This window comes from Mastigoproctus giganteus, chromosome 10, assembly GCF_048544385.1.
Source record: "Mastigoproctus giganteus isolate SK-2022 chromosome 10, ASM4854438v1, whole genome shotgun sequence".
In the NCBI taxonomy this organism is placed as follows: Eukaryota; Metazoa; Arthropoda; class Arachnida; order Uropygi; family Thelyphonidae; genus Mastigoproctus; species Mastigoproctus giganteus.
Window position 1 is genome coordinate 231,028,446 of NC_143584.1, and position 20,121 is coordinate 231,048,566.

The 20,121-nt window shown below is 42.4% G+C and overlaps 1 protein-coding gene across 2 annotated transcripts in view; it reads left to right on the top strand.

The window, feature by feature from the left end:
• LOC150080023 (serine/threonine-protein kinase BRSK2-like) overlaps positions 1–20,121 on the top strand; it is a 364,636-nt gene that overhangs the window by 276,687 nt on the left and 67,828 nt on the right. The window contains exons 10-14 of one of the 2 annotated variants that reach the window (XM_090383817.1): positions 1,185–1,297; positions 2,249–2,355; positions 5,031–5,088; positions 11,224–11,283; positions 18,746–18,969. In XM_090383817.1, coding sequence (XP_090239943.1) covers positions 1,185–1,297; positions 2,249–2,355; positions 5,031–5,088; positions 11,224–11,283; positions 18,746–18,969 — 562 coding nt within the window. The remainder of the gene's footprint in view (positions 1–1,184; positions 1,298–2,248; positions 2,356–5,030; positions 5,089–11,223; positions 11,284–18,745; positions 18,970–20,121) is intronic. The other variant, XM_090383818.1, reaches the window with a different exon arrangement.

Sequence of the window (20,121 nt, forward strand, 5' to 3'; positions counted from 1 at the left end):
TGAATACAGACTAAGGTGCGAGGAACACAATGTACAACAAACAAGGGTACATTCGTGCTCGACCCGAGACTTTTACAGGATTAAATAAACAATAATGTACAAAATATACAGTAATATACATGATTACATGAAGACAGAAAGTCTTTGTCATATACAAAGAGGCAAGTTAAAAAAAAAAAAAAAAAAAAAAGGTCTGTCCAGGAGGAGGTGAGTATTATAGGTTCATAATCTGGTAACAGTTCTTGAGGATTTCCTTCCTGTAGGGCTTGTCTTCACAGAACCCATCAGGGTGGATCCTAAATTTATTGAAGATCCGAAGACAATTGGCTGGAAACATGTTCCTCAGGGAATCAATGCTTGACAGCGTAAGACGTAGATCGTCGGATGATCCCTTTACTTTTTAAATGATTAATGGGATTTGAATAAGCCCATTAAAAATTAATTCTAATGTTTAATGGGATCGGATGATGCCATCATTAAAAATAAAGCAACAATATTTGGACCTTACGCTGTGCGGAAAATGAATACGCCTCTTTTATGAAGAATCGCTTTTTCTCTGAAATTTATGGATCACGATAAAGTAAATGTTTTTTCAGGGGCCTCCTTGAGATGTCCTTCAAAATGTGGATGTGGAAATCGCACGTTATTGGATCACTAAATAGCTTCGATGCATTGCTGCTAAAGTAGTCAGTTTTATCTTTTACGGGGCCTGGAAGAATTTTATTTTTTCTTGGAACCTGGAAGGCTCTTTAGAGTCCAATCGAGCAGTATTCTCAGTTAGCAAAGTTTTTTTTTAATTTACAATTATTATTGTCTGTTTATTCATCGACGAAATGCGGACCATCCCTGGACTGTTATACGCGAGGAGGGTGTGGTATTTACAGGCTGAGGTAGGTGTACAATGGGTTACAAGTAGAAAGCCACGCTCGATGAATACGTTAAAAGAAATGTTAAGAAAATAAACAGAAAAATGTTTACGCGCACGAGATCGAAAGGAATGGAAAGGGGGCGCATAACAGTTTCGTGGCGATTTCATATTTCCATTTGTCTCACGTATTTAGTTTTCTTTCTCGTATGAGTGGTAACACAAACGGATAATGTCCTCATTCCAATGCCGCCATCTAGTACAAATGTACACGCTGGTAGATTTGACATTTTATTTTGTCCGCCTTTACTTCTTGCAGACCCACGTCATTCCTGCTGACGACGACATCGATCCGGATGTTCTTTCAAACATGACGTCATTGGGCTGCTTCAAGGACAAGGAGAAGCTGATTGCAGAGCTGCTAAGCCAGAGGTAAGGATCACAATTCGTTAACTAATCGGGTAACTGAAGAAGAAGAAGAAGAAATGTAGAGCGAAAGAGGAGGCGCTACGAAGCATTGCTGTCGAGCGCAGCCTCATTCTGTACGGAGCAGTAAGCAAACGAGGTTTGCTACTATCGATCTCTTATTGTGGAAGCACTTCGCTATGAGTTGCCTCGGCATTGCACTACCCAAAGTAAAAAGTATCGCCTCGAATGGAAAAGTAAATTTTTCTGATTATTCAAGAGTCACGCTATTTTTATCTAGAATAGTGCACTGCCGAGGTAACTCGTGGTAAAGCACTTCCAACAGAATGGGGCAGTGCCTTGCTTGCACACTAATCAGGTCGCTGAAAAGGTGGTTTCGGAAGACCACCACTTCATTATTAAGCTTTTGAAAAGCGCGTGGAACTTGACGTCCAGCTTGTATATTAAATTGCTGGAAAATTATTTCATTCCTCGCAGACTTGAAAACGAATCCGAAAGCGGGTCGAAACTTAATCGCATTGTGCGGAGACTTGGATTCATATGACCTCTTACAATAAACATCATATTTATTTACTTAGAAGTAATAAACGAAAGATTTTGCGATGTATTTAGGTGGAGAGACGCTTAATTGTAATTCAAATTTTAGAGTAAACTTCCGCGTACGCTTTCCTCACAATAAATGCAATTTACTGCAGTGCGCCTTAACTGGTAATGAAATAAAACTTTGTTGTCCACTGCTTACACGAAAGTGTAAACAGCGGAGAACTTACTCGGCATAAAGTGAATACACTGAGAGGAAAAAGTTAACGTATAGTCGAGTCGACGCACTTATTCGTAATCCGAACTGAAATTGCGCCCCCCAAATAAAGTAGTTGACGCAAACTGCTTTCTGATATGCAGATGTGGGTGGTTTTTAAATAAATGTTTAATGAGGACTTAATGCGATTTCTGTTGCAGCCACAACACGGAGAAGGTTGTTTACTTCTTGCTCCTGGACAGGAAACGGAGAAAACCTTGTTACGAAGACGAGAGTGACGTCGTTCTGAGGAACCGCTCCGAGTCAGGTAAGAAGAGCTCTCTCCTGCGAATAAATATCAAATAAAGCGATATTTCTTTAATTAAAAAGATAGTGAAATGCGCAAACAAATAGGTCACAAGAAATCGCATACGGGGGAAAAGGGCTTTACAAAATCGAGAAGTACCGACTGCAGGTACCTTGATTGTGCTAAATGTTTTTAAATGAATTCCCCCTTTTGGCTCAGTTCATTCCTCAGTGGGGAATGAAATTCGATCGAAAGTTCTGTACATTATTCAGGGATAAATGTTTACCAAATCTTTAGTGTCTGGTCCTCAGCGTCTGCAATAATGAGAGTATTTTATAATATAGCGCTTGAAGTAAAATTGGGTGTCTTTCTCAGTTTCCTGCTTCGCTTACAAATACTGCGTCTGCATTTTCCCTGTGTTAAAATGCAGTGCACGGGAGAGTAGCGAAAAAAGAAAAAAGCACGTCCACCTGCAGAGAATGAAACCTGTCTTTAATATCTAGGACTTAGAAGGAATACAAATAATTTTAAGACTTTTCGTGGTACCACTTCTTCTATGACTTCAGCGACTGAATTGCTGCCCTTCTTCACTGATTAAATCGATTTACTGCTCCTTATAATGGCTACAGAATTATTCACTGAATAAGTAGTTTCAGGAAGTACCATGAAATTTCTGAAAACTTTCTATACAACAAGAAATTAAACAGCTCTCTCTCCACCCTACTTCAAATGCATAGATTTTTCACAATGTTCCATTTTGATTTATTGTACGCCATGCCACTAAAAGAACAACTATTTATTGTTTATCAACAGAAACGTTTCTTTTGATTTTGAAAACCAAGATTTGGAAACCGGCATCTTTTCATTTTGGAAATCAAAGTTTTGCAAAACAGCCTCGTTACTTAGAAATGAAGATGATTGTCCATTTGGATTTTACTAAAGAGAGTCGACCTCACTTGACCCTCTGATCACAGCTGTAGTTTTGTCAATGTTTTTGGCTGTCCTTTGAGGGCGTATCAACAAGCTTTGTGCTCAACTTGTTGGCAGCAGAGGTGAATCCGTTCATAATTTCAGGATGTCACTTCATGGAGAAGCGTCCACCTTGTCCGAAATGTCAGGTAAATCATAACTCACTGGAGATCTTTTAATGGAAAGTTGACATCATACAGTTCTGATGCACGCAGTATACAGATTTAGATTTGAAGTAAACACACGCGCGCACACACAGAGAACCGCGCAGCTCACAATGTATCGAAATGCACTCGTACTTTCCTAGATGGGTTTCACAGTTGAGGCATACTTCAGAATTGAAAGAACCGATGCTTTGAGGGGAGAATGGATTTTCTATGATTCTTGAACCTGGAAGAATTCCAAAGAGGAATGTTTCCGGGTTTAAATCCTCCGTTACTTCGAACATAGTACACAAGGCCATTTTTCAGACTACACTTCTGAATTGATGGAAAATTATGCGCACTATAACTTGCTTCTAATTTTCCGTAAAAATAAAAAATATAGGAAAGGGAAAGAAATGAAATGACATTTCGAGGATTGTCTCATTGGAAGCTGCCTACCAGTTGAGTTTCTTATTTCAGATATGAACAAAGGTGTCCATGAACTGTGGTGTGAAATATTCCCGTAAGGCTGTTTGGAGCGACAAAAGTCCGTGGTCGCAGGCTGAATTGGCGATTGACATTATATTTATTTGCTCAGAGTTATTTGGGTAAAAGAGCTCTTCAGCTTCTCCTTTCGGAAAGGGAGAGATCAAAGAGATGCCGTGCAGAAATTATTTGTCGGTCACCTTCCAGAAAGTTATTGGGATGAGGTCAGGACCTTAGGAACAGGTTTGCTTCATCCAGATTACATCTCTCTTTAGACGGGTCGGCACGAATCACAGATCATACTTTGATTACCAATCATATAGTGTGAATTCCTGTAAATACAACGATGAGCAATCAGAGTCGTTAGTTTGATAAAAGAAGAAAAAAAACACGTAAATTTGATTTTATGAAATTTCAAAAAAGGATTTTACCTTTTTAGAGTACTAAATGCTTTCATTTGTCGAAGGAATAGTGCTGAAGGCGTTATTTCCGGGGAAAGATTGAAGTGGGGTGGTTGGACACTGGTTTTGTTGTAGAACAGAAAAGGTCACTCGGGAATATATCAAACCTGGAATGATTGGAATGAATTCTGCAATTAGAGAGGAAATTACAAAGGAATTTAGTTCCTTACAGTGTGCCAGCAAAAGTTTATTCAAATATCCTCTAAGAAGAGGCTGAGAACTGGTGTGGAATGCAACCTGGAAGAATTGGGTTTTAAGCCAGACAGGGATGCGATGCTAGGAATCTCTTCCGAAAGATGTCTTTTTTTTTTTTATTTCTAAACTTGAAAGTGTCATGTGGGTGTGCGAGAGTACGCTGGATGTTCCAAATTCGTTTCAAATTTCATTTTCAGTTGAACTTGTTTTATCACACCTTTTTACCTTTACATTTCTGCTTTGCTCATCTGGGTACACAGTTTATTGTAAGGTTCCTCTGGTCATCTGCGTGCGGAATCGGGATGCACTAACTTAAGTTAATTATAATATACTTATTTATTCTTATTATCATTATCTCTATTTCATTCAGTCAGGGCCACGCTGTTAGTTATAGCATTCTTTTCAGGTAGCGGATAGTAATTTTTTTCTTTTTTCTTTGCAGCCGATCCTCCTAGGAAGAGGGTGGACACGTGCCAAGTGAACGGAAGGTCGGCAACCAGGTAAGCGCTTCAGTACATCGTGGTAGAGTTGCCCGCACCGTGTTATTTCTGCTCGTGGCACTTGTTGTTACCAAATATTATTGAATATCGGTGGTCTGCCCATTTTCAGCCATAACTTTCACACCCAAGAGTTTCCACGTAAACAAGAACAGTCCACCACACCGATGGGAAATTTTGCACTTGTTCAGAGGGTAAAACATTTTATATTTTTTTGTGATGTAGCAGTGTCTTCCCGGAACTGTTCGAATCCACTGCTTCTCTGAAGGAGTTCTAATCAACAGAGAGGGGGGACGATTGAGTGACTGAACCAGGTGGAAAACACTGATCATCTGAATATTAAAATTAAGAATTCGGAATTCTTCTTGGTTACCTTCAGAGCAAGATGGTGGCGTTCTTTTGTGATAGTATAAAACTGTCCGCTTCCTTATCTCACTTGCGCATGCGTATTTCTAATCCACACAATATCGAAATCCACAGTTTTCGGAAGAGTAGAAAACTCTGCGGAACACCAAGAAATATCAGGGGGCACTCGAACTTCTCGGAACTGCATCCTACCACACGAGCTCTGCTGGTCCCGTTCTGTGTGGTGAGGGAGCGGCCCCTCTGCAGTTATTATTATTATCAGTTTATTTACCAAACATGCCTGTACATAAATTATCTTGGAAGGTTGCTCATACGCACATCTAACAACACGTATTAGAGAATAAATATCATAAAATAAATAAATAAAGAGGAAAATTGAATTAATAGAGACAGAAATCAATTCATACATAAAAAAATTACAAAATTCCGTAGTCATTTACACTACGAATTGAATCTAATAGTCATTCTGTTGACCAAAAAGGAGTCTTTTAAGCCCTATTAAAGCGTTCGGTGGAGATTTTTATGAGTTCATGGCCACTTGAAGTCGTTTGCTATGAGTATTTATCATTACGCTTCTTGATTAGACCGGGGTTCGAGCCCGTGACTACCAAATGCGGAAGATGCGGAAAGGTCGGGGAATGACCACCGCATATCCCCGGAGCAATATGGCCTCAGTTGCTAATACTCCTAAAAACCAAACGACGACAAACTCATCATTCCTGAATTGCGTTCCTCATCATATTTGAAGTTTAGTAAACACATCCGCTGCAATGAGCTTCCTGTAAGTTCTGTCAAAGTACCTGCCGGAGTTTATTTTGAAGTCTCCAAAGAGCTCCAGAGTATTGGCAGGAAAAAGAAAAAACAATATTATTACTAATTTTAAAAGTGTAGGATCAAAAATGAAAAAAATGATAAATTTACATATGAAATTTATTCAAGAGCATGTTATCAAGTTAGATTATTCTCAAGGAAGCAGTTCTTTTACAGTGCTGGAGTCATCTGAGCAGGCGGAGAAAGTAAGAACTGAAGTGATGGACACGTCCTCGGGAAAGGTTCTAATGTCCTGTGGCGCTCCTGGAAGGAAATCGATGGAGTAAGTTCTGCCTATATTTTTTATCCAATGCGAACTTGTAGAGGTCGCCAACCAAGGAGTGCGTGCATGAACTGCAGCATTTGCATGGGTAAAAACCAATCGGATAATTTTAACCGGTTTGTGGTGGCCTGAAGGACTGGATTGGCCCGAAGGCTTTGTACTGGGATTCTCCATCCGCAGTTGGCCAGAAGTCGGGTTCCGAAGTGATGCCAACTATCATTTTAACAGCAAAGACGAGTCTTCTCTCATGGATAATGCAGGAAGACGTCTGATGTTTGGAGCTTCCACCATCTGAGTGGTCCTTGGTGCAGGAAGCCGAAATTTCCATATGGCTTCAGTAGCCAAAATTCGCCCGCGAAAATTCGTCTCAGATGCGTTGTGGCAGTTGAGGTCCAGACTTCTGCGCCATAAAGTATGACCGGATAGACACATGTCTTAATATATCTGCACCCAACGGCCTGGTCATGGACATGCGTAAGTTGTTGCTTAATCATCCATCTTAAGCAAGTTCTGGAGTCGACGGAACTTTATTTGCAGGCGGTCTATGTGTGGTAAAAAGGAGAGCTTCTGGTCAAAAATAACGCACAGATGTTGCTGAACAGTAGAAATTGGGCATCCTCTTAGATTGGGTTGCACCATTGTTGGGTTCCGTTTGAGCCAGAAAGTTAACTGTTTCGACTTCTCAGGATGGATGTGAAGGCCAAAACCGGAGAGGAAGGCCGAGGTTCTGGATTATTTGTAGAATTAAGGCATTTGTGTAGTCAGCAGTGTTTCCAGGTTTGATAGCAGTAAGCAGCTTTATATCAGCGAAGGTGATAATATGAGTTCGGCCAGTCACAAAAGGCAGAAGAACAGCTGAGAACAAGATACCAGAGAGGACCCCACCTTGTTTGACGTCAGTTGTAATAGTTCTGATGTAGCGTCGATTGGCATCGCGAACAATAATAGTTCTGTTCTCAAGCATTGTCTGAATAAACCAGAGCACGTCTCCACCAATGAGGTAATACTCACGTAGTAGCCTTGAACTTTGAAGTAGCCAACGCGTGAACGGATACGAAATCAAATGCTGCATGGACTTCGATATATGTAACGGTGGTTTCCGAACCGTGCTCAAATTCCTCGAGGATCTTGGTAGTGGCGGTAATAGATTTGTAGAGGTGGATCTTGACCGGGTGGCATAGTGGATCTGCGGTGGCTGATGTGGCATTATTTGGGCGGTTAACGTTTTCAGAAGAGATTTCTCAAAGAGCTTTAATAGGCTTGATGCAGAAGAAATCGGACGGAAGTGACAGGGCTGAGAAATAGAGCGTAATAATAGTGGATGTATAGCAGAGCATAGTAATAATGGATCTTCGTACTACGGTATGGAGGTAGAGAGGCCTGCGCGCAAAGCACCGTTGGGTTAATGCAGGGGGGATTGCTTTTTGAAACAGCTTTAACATAGAGCAACTGATCGATATGGGCCGAAAGTCTAAAGGGTTTTTAGGATTCTTCTTTTTTGGCACCGGCCTCGCATAGTAGTGATTCCATCTCCTGGGAGAGGGCCATCTTTCAGGATGTATCGGAATTTGTGCAACAACACATTAAAAATATAGGCGCTGCATATTTTTAACTAAAAATTGGGAACCCGTCGGGGCCGATCGTAAGATTTGTTAGGCAAGGAGTTAATCGAATTGACGAGATCTTCTCTAGAAATTATATATATACACCGATGAGCCAGCCAAAACATTATGACCACCTACCTAATATGATGTTGGTCCTCCACCTGCAGCCAAAAGAGCTCGTACCCGGAAGAGGCATGGACGCTTCAAAATTTCTAAATGTGTCTTGTGGTACCAACACATAACCAGCAGATCCTTTAACTTCTGTATGGTCCGTGGTTGAGACGCCACAGATCGGAGTTGCTGTTCCAACACAAACCACAGATGCTCGATGGGATTGATGTCTGGAGAATTTGGAGGCCAGGGCAATACTTGGAATCTTCCTCATGTTCCGCGAACCAGTCTCGAATAATCCGGGCGGTGTGGCATGGTGCATTATCCTACTGAAAGACGGCACCGCCAGAGGAGAAGACCGTTGCCATGAAAGGGTGTTCCTGGTCAGCAATGATGTTTAGGTTTTTCTTATTTATTAAAAATAAAGGCGGCATCCCGAACATTAGTTCAAAGCCGCCTAACCACAATGGTTATCAATAACTCTAACATCGAAAACAGACTTAAACTCTAAGTATTGTCCAGATCGTCTTGGTAAAACTAATCTTATTGTCCAATTTTACCTTCAGACTTGATTGATCTGGGACAGCACCGGGTTCGCCCCCAGAATAAGCCTCTTCCTTCGAGCAAAAACTTCTTTTGCAAAGGCCTGGAGTGCTGCAAGATCACTTGGTGTTTGAACTAGATGTTCCACTGCAGCTGAGGAGAATCCCTGGACGTTATTCCTCAGCTTTTCTCTGGATTCATCATACATTACACAGTCGTAGAGTATGTGGGACCAATTCTACTTCGCTCCACAGAAACAACGGTCTGATTTTGCAAGCCTAAATTGAAACTATTTCTCATTGGGGGCCCCATGTCCTGTGACTAGATAGGTCGTAGACGTCAGAGTACCCAGCACATGAATGACTAGACCCAGGGTATCCCAGCAGAACATCGCCCAAAACATGACACTGGCTTGTTTTCGCCCCACGGTGCATCCAGGCGCCATCACTTCCCCAGGTAAACGACGCACACGTACAAGCCCATGCACATGGTGCAACAGGAAACGTGATTCATCGGGCCAGACGACCTTCTTCCAATCACTCAAGGTCCAGTTTCCATCGCGTGCCCATTGTAGGCGCTGTTGCCGGTGAACCGTGGTTAGCATGGGCACTAGGAGCGGCCTGCGGCTACGTAGCCCCATTTTCAGCAGGGTTCGATGTACTGTGTGTTGTGGCACATTACTCCCATACCAATTACTGGCGAGTTGCGCCACAGTCGCCCTTCTGTTGCCACGTACCATCCGGGAGAACCTTCGCTCACCTCGAGCATCGATGAGCCGTGGTCGTCCAACACTTCGCCGGCGGTTCGTGTGCTTTCCCTTATCGGACCACTTTCGGTTGGTACTAACCACGACTGACCATGAGCATCCCACCAGCCGTGCCGTTTCGGATATTCTCTGACCCAGTCGTCTGGCCATTACAATTTGGCCTTTGTCAAATTCGCTTCAGTCCGCTGCCTTTCCCATCTGAAAAACAAGAGTAACACTGATTAATGGAGTTCAGTGTCAGGTGTTTTTATGCCGTGTCCCGACCCGAGCACGTGCCTTAGTTCACCTGCAGTTGCTTCGATTTGCATAACAACTTTATTGCAATCAGTGTATAATAACTTTATTGGAATCAGTGACTAGTTTTAGATGGATGCCTGATGCAATGCCCATAACAAAGCTAGGGGTTTAACATAAAAATTAAGCAAAACAGGAAAAATTACATTTTTTTTTTCATACTTCACACAGGGAGATAAAAGAATGATGGCAGTCACTCAGCTGAAGACGAAAGCTGTTCCCTCATGATGCGTCTTCTGTACGATATCTCCTCTATGTACTTTTTGTAGTCCACATCCATCTCTTGGACATGGAGCACCTCCATGGGCTGGAATCTATCGCCTATCTTGAGCCTGCACGCCACAGACTGCAGAGAGGGGAGGGTTCTTAAGGATTTCGGGGGATTCCCCAATTGCACATCTGCCAGAAACTTTGCATTTTGACTTCACCCGCTATCATTTTAATTGACACAAGCAAGCGGAGGGTGAATATCCGTTTCGAGACTTTTCTGTAATTAAGAAGTTTGGTCATTTCTGAATTGTCTGTGAGGGGTGGAAGTTTATGCTTGAAGAGGACCCACCGAAGAAGCCAGTACTCATCAGATGCAATGGTTTTTGTTGCCGACGTCCAGATTTCAGATCCGTAGGTGATGACTGGCTGAAGAAATCGAAATAGTGACGTTGGATGGCAGTTGGCGGGTCACTTTATACATGGAAAATTCCAGACGTATTCTTAGGTGAATGGTGGACATTAAGCGCCAAAGCAACTTAGGTTGTGAGGGTTTACTCTGTTCAGTCTGTAACAGTGTGTATTCTTTAATCGGTTTGCCTGTTTGAAGGTAAGCTCGGTTTCAGAATATGAAACCCCGCAGCCCAACTTTGGTGTCCACTAACTCGGCCATCCTAAAACTCCGTAAAAATTCCTCCCGTAAAGCTGGGATTCCAGTTCGAACTTCTTCTACAAGGATTGCAAGGACGGTGTTAACCGCTAGAGCTGACAAATATCAAACATCTCTTCGGTTTTTGCTACTTCGCGAGGGAGAAACCTGGAGGCGCGTTCCATAATGAGCTAATGCCTCTGAGCAGGATTTCCATTTGGAGGAACGTTAACAATGGTAGGTATAGTAAGAAAAAAAGGTTAGAATCCTCGGATAACCTATTTGAGTTCCCCTGCGGCAGTCCATATAACTTACAGACTCCAGTCACTCTTCACTGTGAGAGTTGCCTTGGCGCTAATTGAGATTGACGCCACAGAACACACCAACTTTCCGCGCATCTTTCCAGAGCAAACATTTGATCCTCTTGATTAACATGACTTTTTTTCCCTTTCCTTTTATCCTTCCCTTTCCCCTTTTACTAAACTCGTTTCTTCTTTTCTTGAAGGTTTAATTTTGAGCTGCTCAGTGATGGGTCCCCCGTCGTTCCCCGAAGGAATACGCACGGGTAAGGCTCCTTCTTTGCTTCTTCTTCTTTTCCACTTTTTCTTATTTTCTGGAAACAGTAGATAGCGATCATACCAAACACCGCATTCGACACTTCGGACTCGAGACCGAGAAAGCATCGGGGAAGAGGGGAGGATGGTTTGTGAGTCTACTGCGTTCAGGGAATGATTATAGTCGAATCCCTCTGAACTGGAAGCACATGAAGGGATGAGCATTTCAGCTGTTTCTTCCAGTGTGAAGAACGAAGTCATCAGGTAACGAGTGGTTTTGACGCTCCCTGCCAAGATGGCGGCAGTTAAGACAGTAAAAGGACTCCAGCTAGGGTTCGGGACTTTAGGAGATATTTCGCAAAGGTTTCTTCTCAATAGATGTGGACCCACAGACTTCGACAGCGAACACTAAGTGGAATATAAAATTTAAAATAAGATACATTTTAAATGTTTAAAGTGTAGCGAATTATTAGACGATTAATTTTTGTTGCATGAAATCGCTGTAATTACTTAAGCTGCTCAGACGGCGAATAAAAACAAGGCCGGTTAAAGTTCGTTAGATAAGGTACGCAATGCGTTACATTTTAGACGCGTTAGCAAATAGGAATAATTCACAGATTTTTAACCAAAGACAACCAAAAAGTCACAACTTTCATGCGCGAACCGAGACTACTTCATTTCTGCGCATCTGCCACATTGCGCATTTATCCGTGCAACCAGTACATGGAAATAAATATGTATGTGATGTGCATGAAAAAGGAAATAATAATTACGTGACTTCTGTCGATCCGTTAACGAATTTGGGACGATTTCGCGAGTCATTTTCAAAAGCCAAAATATAAAATTTAATGAAAATCCATTCACTGGAGTCGAGTTATTACATGCTGACGGACGGACAAAGAAATAATAATTGTTGATTTCCATTGACCAAATATAAAATTTCGTAAAAATCTGTTCAGTGGGAGAGTAGAGTTGTTACTTGCGGAAAAACAGACGGATGGACATGGTGAACACAGTAGGCGCATTATGCATATATGCTGTAGCTCTTAATGAGACCGTTCTTGTTGCAGGGCAAATGATTATCAGAAAACTTCCATAATGCCAGAACGAATTATTCTGAAAGTGTAATTCATTCTGGCATTCTGGGAGTTTTCTTCTTCCAGTTTCGAGCCCTCGTGTGGGGGGGTGTAGCATAGTTAATAGAATCTCCGTCCCCAAACCGAGTGGAAAAGACCTGAGTTCGAGTCCCGTCGACGACGTGAGGTATTTTACGGGCGTTTTCACAATGTGGCTGAGTTAGTCGGTCGCAGTCGAGGACAGTATAGTTTTTCCTCATGGAAACTCGGGTTTTTCGTCCAGCAAAACAGAACATCGACCTCAGAACACACGCAATTTACAGACAATATATATGAAGCAATATGGCCTTAGTCGCTGATGCTCTTAAAATTCTATTCAACAACATCCAGTTTTGAATCGTCTTTCAATTGATGTTGACGCCACTTTAGGACTGCATTTTGCACATCATCTGGCCTGAGTTACTTTTCCTCGTGAACGCTCCTTCTCCAAAGCAAACAATGGGTGTATAAGGAGGATGAGAGAAGATGGTCTCGCTCCAGTTCAGCTCACTTATTTAAAGTCAGATTGGTCTCAAGGGATGTCACACATAGGAGGATATCACAGCAGGAAGCATTGATTCTAGTAGTGTAGGAAGACAGATACTACTCAGTCAACAAATGACGCTGTTCTGTATTACAGGGGTGTTTCAAATTGGCACTTCACAAATGTAGAGGTGTATTCTACAGCTGAAAACAAGAAAGAAGTTTTTCTAGAAAGATATATTTCTTTATCCCCCCCGATATTAAATCATAAATTAGAAAACGGTTTTATGTTATAAAAATGTGACTGGTGAAAAATGTCTTTAAAATTAGTACAAAAACAAACACAAACGGTGTGATGCTATGTGAATCGTACTTATCCATTTGCGAGTAAATGGATAAGAACGATTCCACTGTGGTATATAACTGTGCCAGTGTGGCAGAGTTATATACCGCAGTGCCAACGTGCCTGTTTTTACAAGGTTTGTTTGTTGCAGGCGCATTAACAGGCGCACCATATTGCACCATATATGTCTGTAAATTGGTGCATTCTATAGTCTATTTTCCGCTCGCTAGACGAAAAAACGATTTTACGGGAGAAAAAACCACGTTATGCTTGCTTTAGACCGACTAACTTAGTCACGTTGTGAAAAAAAGGCTATAAAGATTCCTCGCGTCATCGATGAATTCGAAGTCAGGTCTTTTACACCTAGTGGTTGGAGGAAGGCGATTATACCAACCGTGCAACCCACGAGGGCTGTTTTACACGGTACGCAATTCTTAATTCTGAAAACAGTCCACCTGGCCGAAGAAAGCCCATTTACAATTGCAATTTCTCATTATCAACATCCTTTGCAGTGTTTTTGGTCTTAAGAATAATCTTATTGGTCCTGAACAAATGAAGAACTGAACGGCGCTTTGAACAACTGTTTTATACGTTAAAACATATAAAATAAACTTTCTTTTAGTAGTTTATTTCAGTTTCTTTTTTTTTATAATGAATATTTAATGTTTCGAAGACTTTTGAGACACGTTTATAAGAAATATTTTCTTATTTTTAGCGCATAATATGTCCTCCGTCTGTTACTTTGAATTTTGAAACTGTTATTTCACATGGTGTCCATAAATTCCTGTTTTAAAATTTAATTTATTTTAAATTAAAATTTAAAATTTAAAAGACATAGAGCAATGCTGTCTTATGCAAATTATTATGCCGCTTATGTTCTTCAATTGGCCATTCAATACACCTCAACTTGTGTACCCTTAATGGCCTTAAGAACATCAAGGCAAAATTCCACTTCCTGCAATGAACGGGCTAGGGTTTTGATTGCCCCGGTTATCCTTGCACGAACAGTTTACATCGAAGTTCTGTAGTACAAATGTTGCGGCTATTCACACGTCCAGATAGGTGGAAATAGTGGCATAGTGTTTTGTGGAAGGCGCCACCTGGCGCAGATGTGTGGAACCTGTGGTTTCCCACATCTGCGCCATTTGTGAAGAAGTACAGAATCTCTGTAAAATCCAGAAAAGGTTGGTCTGGTTTGTGTCAGAGTAGTGTTATGCTCTGTTGTTGAGTCTCAGATTGGTTGGCTGCTGGGCCCCTGGTGGGACACTGCGTTGCCCGCCACCACCACCACGAGGAGGTGAGCCAGGCTGCACATAATACGTTGGCTGGCCTGAGCTTCCTGACAGAGGCCATAAAAAAACCAAAAAAAAAAAACAGTCTCTGTTGTAGAGAGCATACGGAAGAAGAAGAGGTCGGAATGGCGGGGACAGTAGTTGGAGTGGACCAATAGGAAAGGCAGTCCACTCAAAGTTAGGCGAAAGTATGGGATGGAGAAGGGATTGAAAGTCACAGACACAGGTGCCCCTGTGTGAGCGTCATTGGCCTTGCACTCTCTGAGTGTCTCCCACTTCGGCGAGTGCCACCATTAATACTACCCTTTAGGGTTAGCAGGGCAACTTGCCTTTGAAATCCTGCACTCAGGGTGCTTGCATTGTCCTTCCCCAGTAGTGGCTCTTAGGGGTGATGCGTTGTTCTGCTCTGTCCTGAGTGCCGAAAATCTAGCTCGTCTAGAAGTGAACACAGCCAGGGCATAGCGTGTTAACGCTAGGTATGTGGCCTCTTCCTGTAGTAAGGTAGATTTCTGATTGCGGGGTTTCCTTTTATCTCTGTGAGGAACTGAATTCTGGCATTCTCGTAAGCGACACACTCATACATAAAGTGTTCCGAGAACTCCTCTTCACCACAGTGACAATATAGGTTATTTTCTATTCCCGTGCATGTCAGTTTTTGCTGAAACGGTCCATGGCCTGTAATCAGGAAGGTGACTTGCAATCCAGGCGAGTACCGTGGAAGAGGTTTTGGGTATGTACGACTTATTTGAGGGAATAAACCTTTTGGTTATTGTCTCCCTTTTGGCGTCGTATCTCATGTTTCTTGCCAGAGGTTTTTGTAGGTGGTATGCAATTTGTGTTCTGTCCCGTTTAGGGTCCTTTGCATGGTCCAATGCAAATTCAACGGTTGCATTGGGATTCCCTTCTTCAGTCGCTGGAAGAGACCCCACTTGACAACCTCCAGATGGAGAGGTAGGCAACGTGCAATGACTTGTAATGCAAGGGTGCTGACAGTAGAGCAGGCCCTGGTAACCAGTAGTAACATAAATCTTTGAATGGATTCAAGCTTGCACTTGTTCCTTTCTAGGATTGTCTTTTCACATCAGATGGAGGTTCCATAGCACAAAATTGGGACATATACAACTTTATATATTAATGATAGAGCTTTATTCTTTAGGCCCCAAACCGCTCTACTATTTCGCCTCATCATTGCAGTGTATTTTTATATTTTAGTGACAGGTATTTTAAGTGGGGGGTGGAAGGATAAGTTGGTGTCTAGATACCGACCCAGATACTTGATTTCTGTGTAGATGGATCGGGGTGTTGTTAATTTTCATCACTGGTTGCCTTCAGATTTGGAGATTTCGTTTTAGAAGGACTGACTTTGTTTTTCACTGGAGATTGTTAGTTTGCGCATAGCGGCCCAATCTTGCAGTTTTCCCAGTGCAAAGTTGGCCTGTACTTCCAATGTGGCTCTTGTGTCAGAATGAACAACCAGAATGAAATCATCGGCAAAGGCCATGAGCTTGAGCTCACCGAGATCCATCCCCAGGAACTCATCCAAGACAATGGGCCAAAGAAATGGCCATAGGATCGAGCCCTGGGGACAGCCTCGCAGTATGTTCCTGGTGACTGTTTGGTATTTGATGGTTACCTGCACAGCTCTATTGCTGAGGTAGGACTTTATACTGCTATAAAGACTGCTGGCCTTCTTGGCCTGCCGAAGTCTTCGAAGGGCGCTGGGCACCATAGTTGATCGAAGGCCCCAGCAAAGTCCATCATTATGGCTAAAGAGTATTTAGATTCTGTCTGGGTAGCTAGGGAGATTAATCTGCGGATAGCATATTCTGTACTGCAGCCTATTTTAAATCCAAATTGATGCAGAGATGGTAATTGTTGCTCTGTGTAGTAGTTGGTGAGACGGACGGGCAGAAGTCGTTCTTGGAGTTTGGTCAAAACAGAAAGCAGGGCTATTGGTTAGTAAGACGTCGGGATTTGTGGTGGTTTTTTCGTTTTTTTTAGGATCAACTTGAATGCTGCAACTTTCGAGAAGGCAGGAAAAATTCCTTCACCAAGGCAAGACAGTTACAGAATTCAGTAAACTTAAAAGAGTTACCGAATAGTGTTCTGCGAAAACGTTTTTACTATGTCGACCTTCAAGTCCAAGCCCGGAGTTTTACCCTCCTTCGTTTTGGCCACGGTCAAATTCATCTCCACGGATGTGAAGGGTGGTTCACTAGTATCTGATATGTATGGTCGATTTCTATCAATGATTTCTTGTTGCTGTAGTGTCGGTTCTAAGTCATCAATTGGATAGATTTTGTCCAGTATGTTGTTGAGAGAATCAGACCAATAGTATGTCGATGTCCCATCCGGCCTGAGTGTTGTGTCCAAGACTTCACTTCTGGGGAGTCTGTAACGATCAGGAATACAATACTCCATTGGTCACCATTTCCCACCTTGGCAACTAGATTTTGCCATGACTCCTTCTTGCGTCTGCTTATTTCTTTGGAGTGTGCATTTCGTATCACACGGTAAGCCTCCCGTGCTGCAGCTACCTTTCTTAGCATTAGCATTAACAATAGTAGAGGCATATGATGCAAGAAAACCAGCTTATACAGGAGCAGCCAAAAAAAAAAAAAAAGAAAAATCCCTTCCCATTTCACCCATCCATTAACACCAAATGTTTGTCTAGTTCTGCCTTGAATTCATTTAAGCAGCCAACTTCTACAACGACAGATGGAAATTTGTTCCAACAATCAACCATCTGCTTTCTTGGGGGAAGGTAGATTCGGGCTCGTTGAAATGTGTTCCTGACTGGGTGGACTCTTCTTCTCAGATCTCTCAAATTTCCGTTCCACCAGGGGACAGCGTACCTGTATGTTCTTCTACGCGGGATGGAAGCACCACAGGCACTCCTGATGGGAGTTGTTACATTGGTAACTTATTCTTCAGGTGAGAGTGCAATAGGAAGGGGGCTCTCTTCCGGGAGAAACATGGCCAGTTCCTCTTGGAATCGGCGCCAATCTGCTTTTTTCGTGTTATTTCTTACTATGTCCCTAGGATTTGGTGGTGTGCGTTCCACAGAGCGAACAAGAGAGAAGGTGATCACTCTGTGGTCCGACGTTGTCCATGAATCTTGAACAGTCCAGTTGATCAGTTTACTTTCAATATCAGGCGTTACTGTAGTGACATCAATTTTGCTCTCCCAGAGGAAGATAGGTGGAAAGTGGCTTCATCAGAGAAAAGCACCTTTAGATATTTGTTATCTTCATCAATTGAAGCCAGGATGGAACAAGCAAATGCATAGCGCCGAGGAAAGTTGCTTCGCCTCAACAATTAGAAAATTGGCACTTTGTATGCATAAAGCCATAATCGCTTATGCAAAACTTTAGCGATTGTTGATTTTGGCAACGAAGCGCGACGAATCGACTTTTGAGGGATTGCTACTTGGACATTTTCAACGGTTCTTGTCACACGCATGGACGTCCACTACGAGGCAGGTTAATCGCATTTCCTGTTGCTCGAAAATTCTGAACCCATCGCCTGATACTTGGTTTCCTCTCCTTATTGACGGCATAATTTCGTTGGACGATAATTTTACGGATTTTCACTCTTCAAACGACAACGATACGAAACTACATTCAGCGTTCTCTTGCGCCATCGCCATTTTAATGCGTCGCACCCTGTAAGAAAGGGGGGGGGGGAACTCTCGAGTTTTATAATCCTTTATAAAAACACTTTTTCATTGTCACAATAATTGTCACATTTGCGTATAGTCACATTTGTCACATTTGCGCATTGCTCTATATTTTTTTGGTTGTGACATAATTATATTTTAAAATAGGAACAGGACTTTGTGGACTCGCAATATAATGCCATGCAATGTAACTTTACACTGTAATTCAAAAGATAATTGCGGTATTTATCTTGCAAGACAGCGCTTCGTGTAAGGTTCGTGTTACTCGCAGACACTGATTCGTGTTATTTTGAGGATAGTTCCGCGAAGTGCTACTAGGTAGCGCTTTGCTAGCTTCCTTATATTTGTGCGCCCTTGTTTGTAATGCATCTTAACTTAGGGGGAGCGTTGCACCACATTGACACATTGCCGCGCAAATGTGATATCCGTCCGCCAATTGAGCGCTTCTCATCCCTTGATCGAGAGGGGTCTTTAAAGTCTGTTTTTTGTGCATCCACATTTTAATGTTCGTTTATTTAGTTCGCACGAGGTGTTTTTTGCTCACCTTGTCGTTTCTTGCAGGAGGAACCGGAAAGGTGGTAGTACCAACACGCTCCATGTCGGCAGTCCCGCCGTGTCCCCGCTCAGCTCCCCGAAGCCAACCCCGAGAAGCACCCCCGACGAAAGTCCCTTAAACACCCCTCCAGGTTCTCCGAGCATCAACCAGCCGTACTGGAAGTCCAGACTGAGCACGATAAAGAACAGCTTCCTGGGGAGTCCACGCTTCCACCGAAGGAAACTGCAGAGTAAGTTCATGCATGCCCTCCCCCTCGTGGGTAACACGGCAAACTGCGTAAAATTACGAGACTCTTAATCGGGGATGGGTGCATTAATGTAGAAAATTGCCGGGTATCTCATTTCACGAAGCTTAACTCCACTAACTGCTGCGCTTCGCGCGAATTAACGCACATTTTGAAGTTGACTTAAAATCGCGATTCTTCCAGAGTCGTTTTTGCGCGTATTGCAAAGCGCGTACAAATATCGTTCTCATAGAATTATAAAGTTTACGCTACGCGAAAGGAGAACTTTTTTTAAAGAACTTAATCACTTGACCACACTGAAGTTGATGAATCCTGACTGAGCACATCCAATTTAATTTGGGGGAAGCGCCATATTGAAAAGGAGTACGTGCCTTAAAGAATAAATCCGAAGCTGAAATAATTTTTGCAACTGCAAACTTCGAACGATGGTCTGACAGATCATCATTCCGTCAGATCCTCACAGGATCGAACCTGAGGCGTGTGAAGCAAGCATTACATCAAAGGATCCGTGTTCAGATATGGGTACTTCGGAATCTCCGAGTGTAGCTAAAGGAGGCATCCTCTGAATAAAACCGGAAAAAATGAAGAAGCCATGAACGCGTGGCTTCTGCAATTAACCATTAAGAAAATATGGCAGAAGCAGGATGAAGCTGAAATGGATGAATGCAGAGATGGGTGGTCAAATAAAGTAGAAAAAGATAGCATGGAATAGTTACAGAGCAATGAAAATTACTGGAGCCTACAACATTTTCAAGTTGACACGTAGTAGTACCACAGATATGGTTAAGAAGGCAAAAGATGCGTATAAGAAAGCATTCTCTAAAAGGACAAAAAAAATGGGGACAATGATTTTTCATGTATGTGAATACAAAGAAGAAAGCTAATCAGATCAGACCCTTGTGCACTGTGTGGGGGAAGTCTTAGATAACCCAGCTGATATGGGGATGAATTGAATATCTATTTCGCATCGGTCTTTACAGAAGAAAGACCATTCAGGCCATGCAAGTGAGCTAAGTCATATGAAATTAATGATTTCGAAATTACAGATGTCTGTTTATTAGAAAGGCTTTCCAGCCTAAAGGCAAGTAAGGCTCACGGAGTTGATGGCATATACCCAGTAATTTTAAGGGAGGTGGC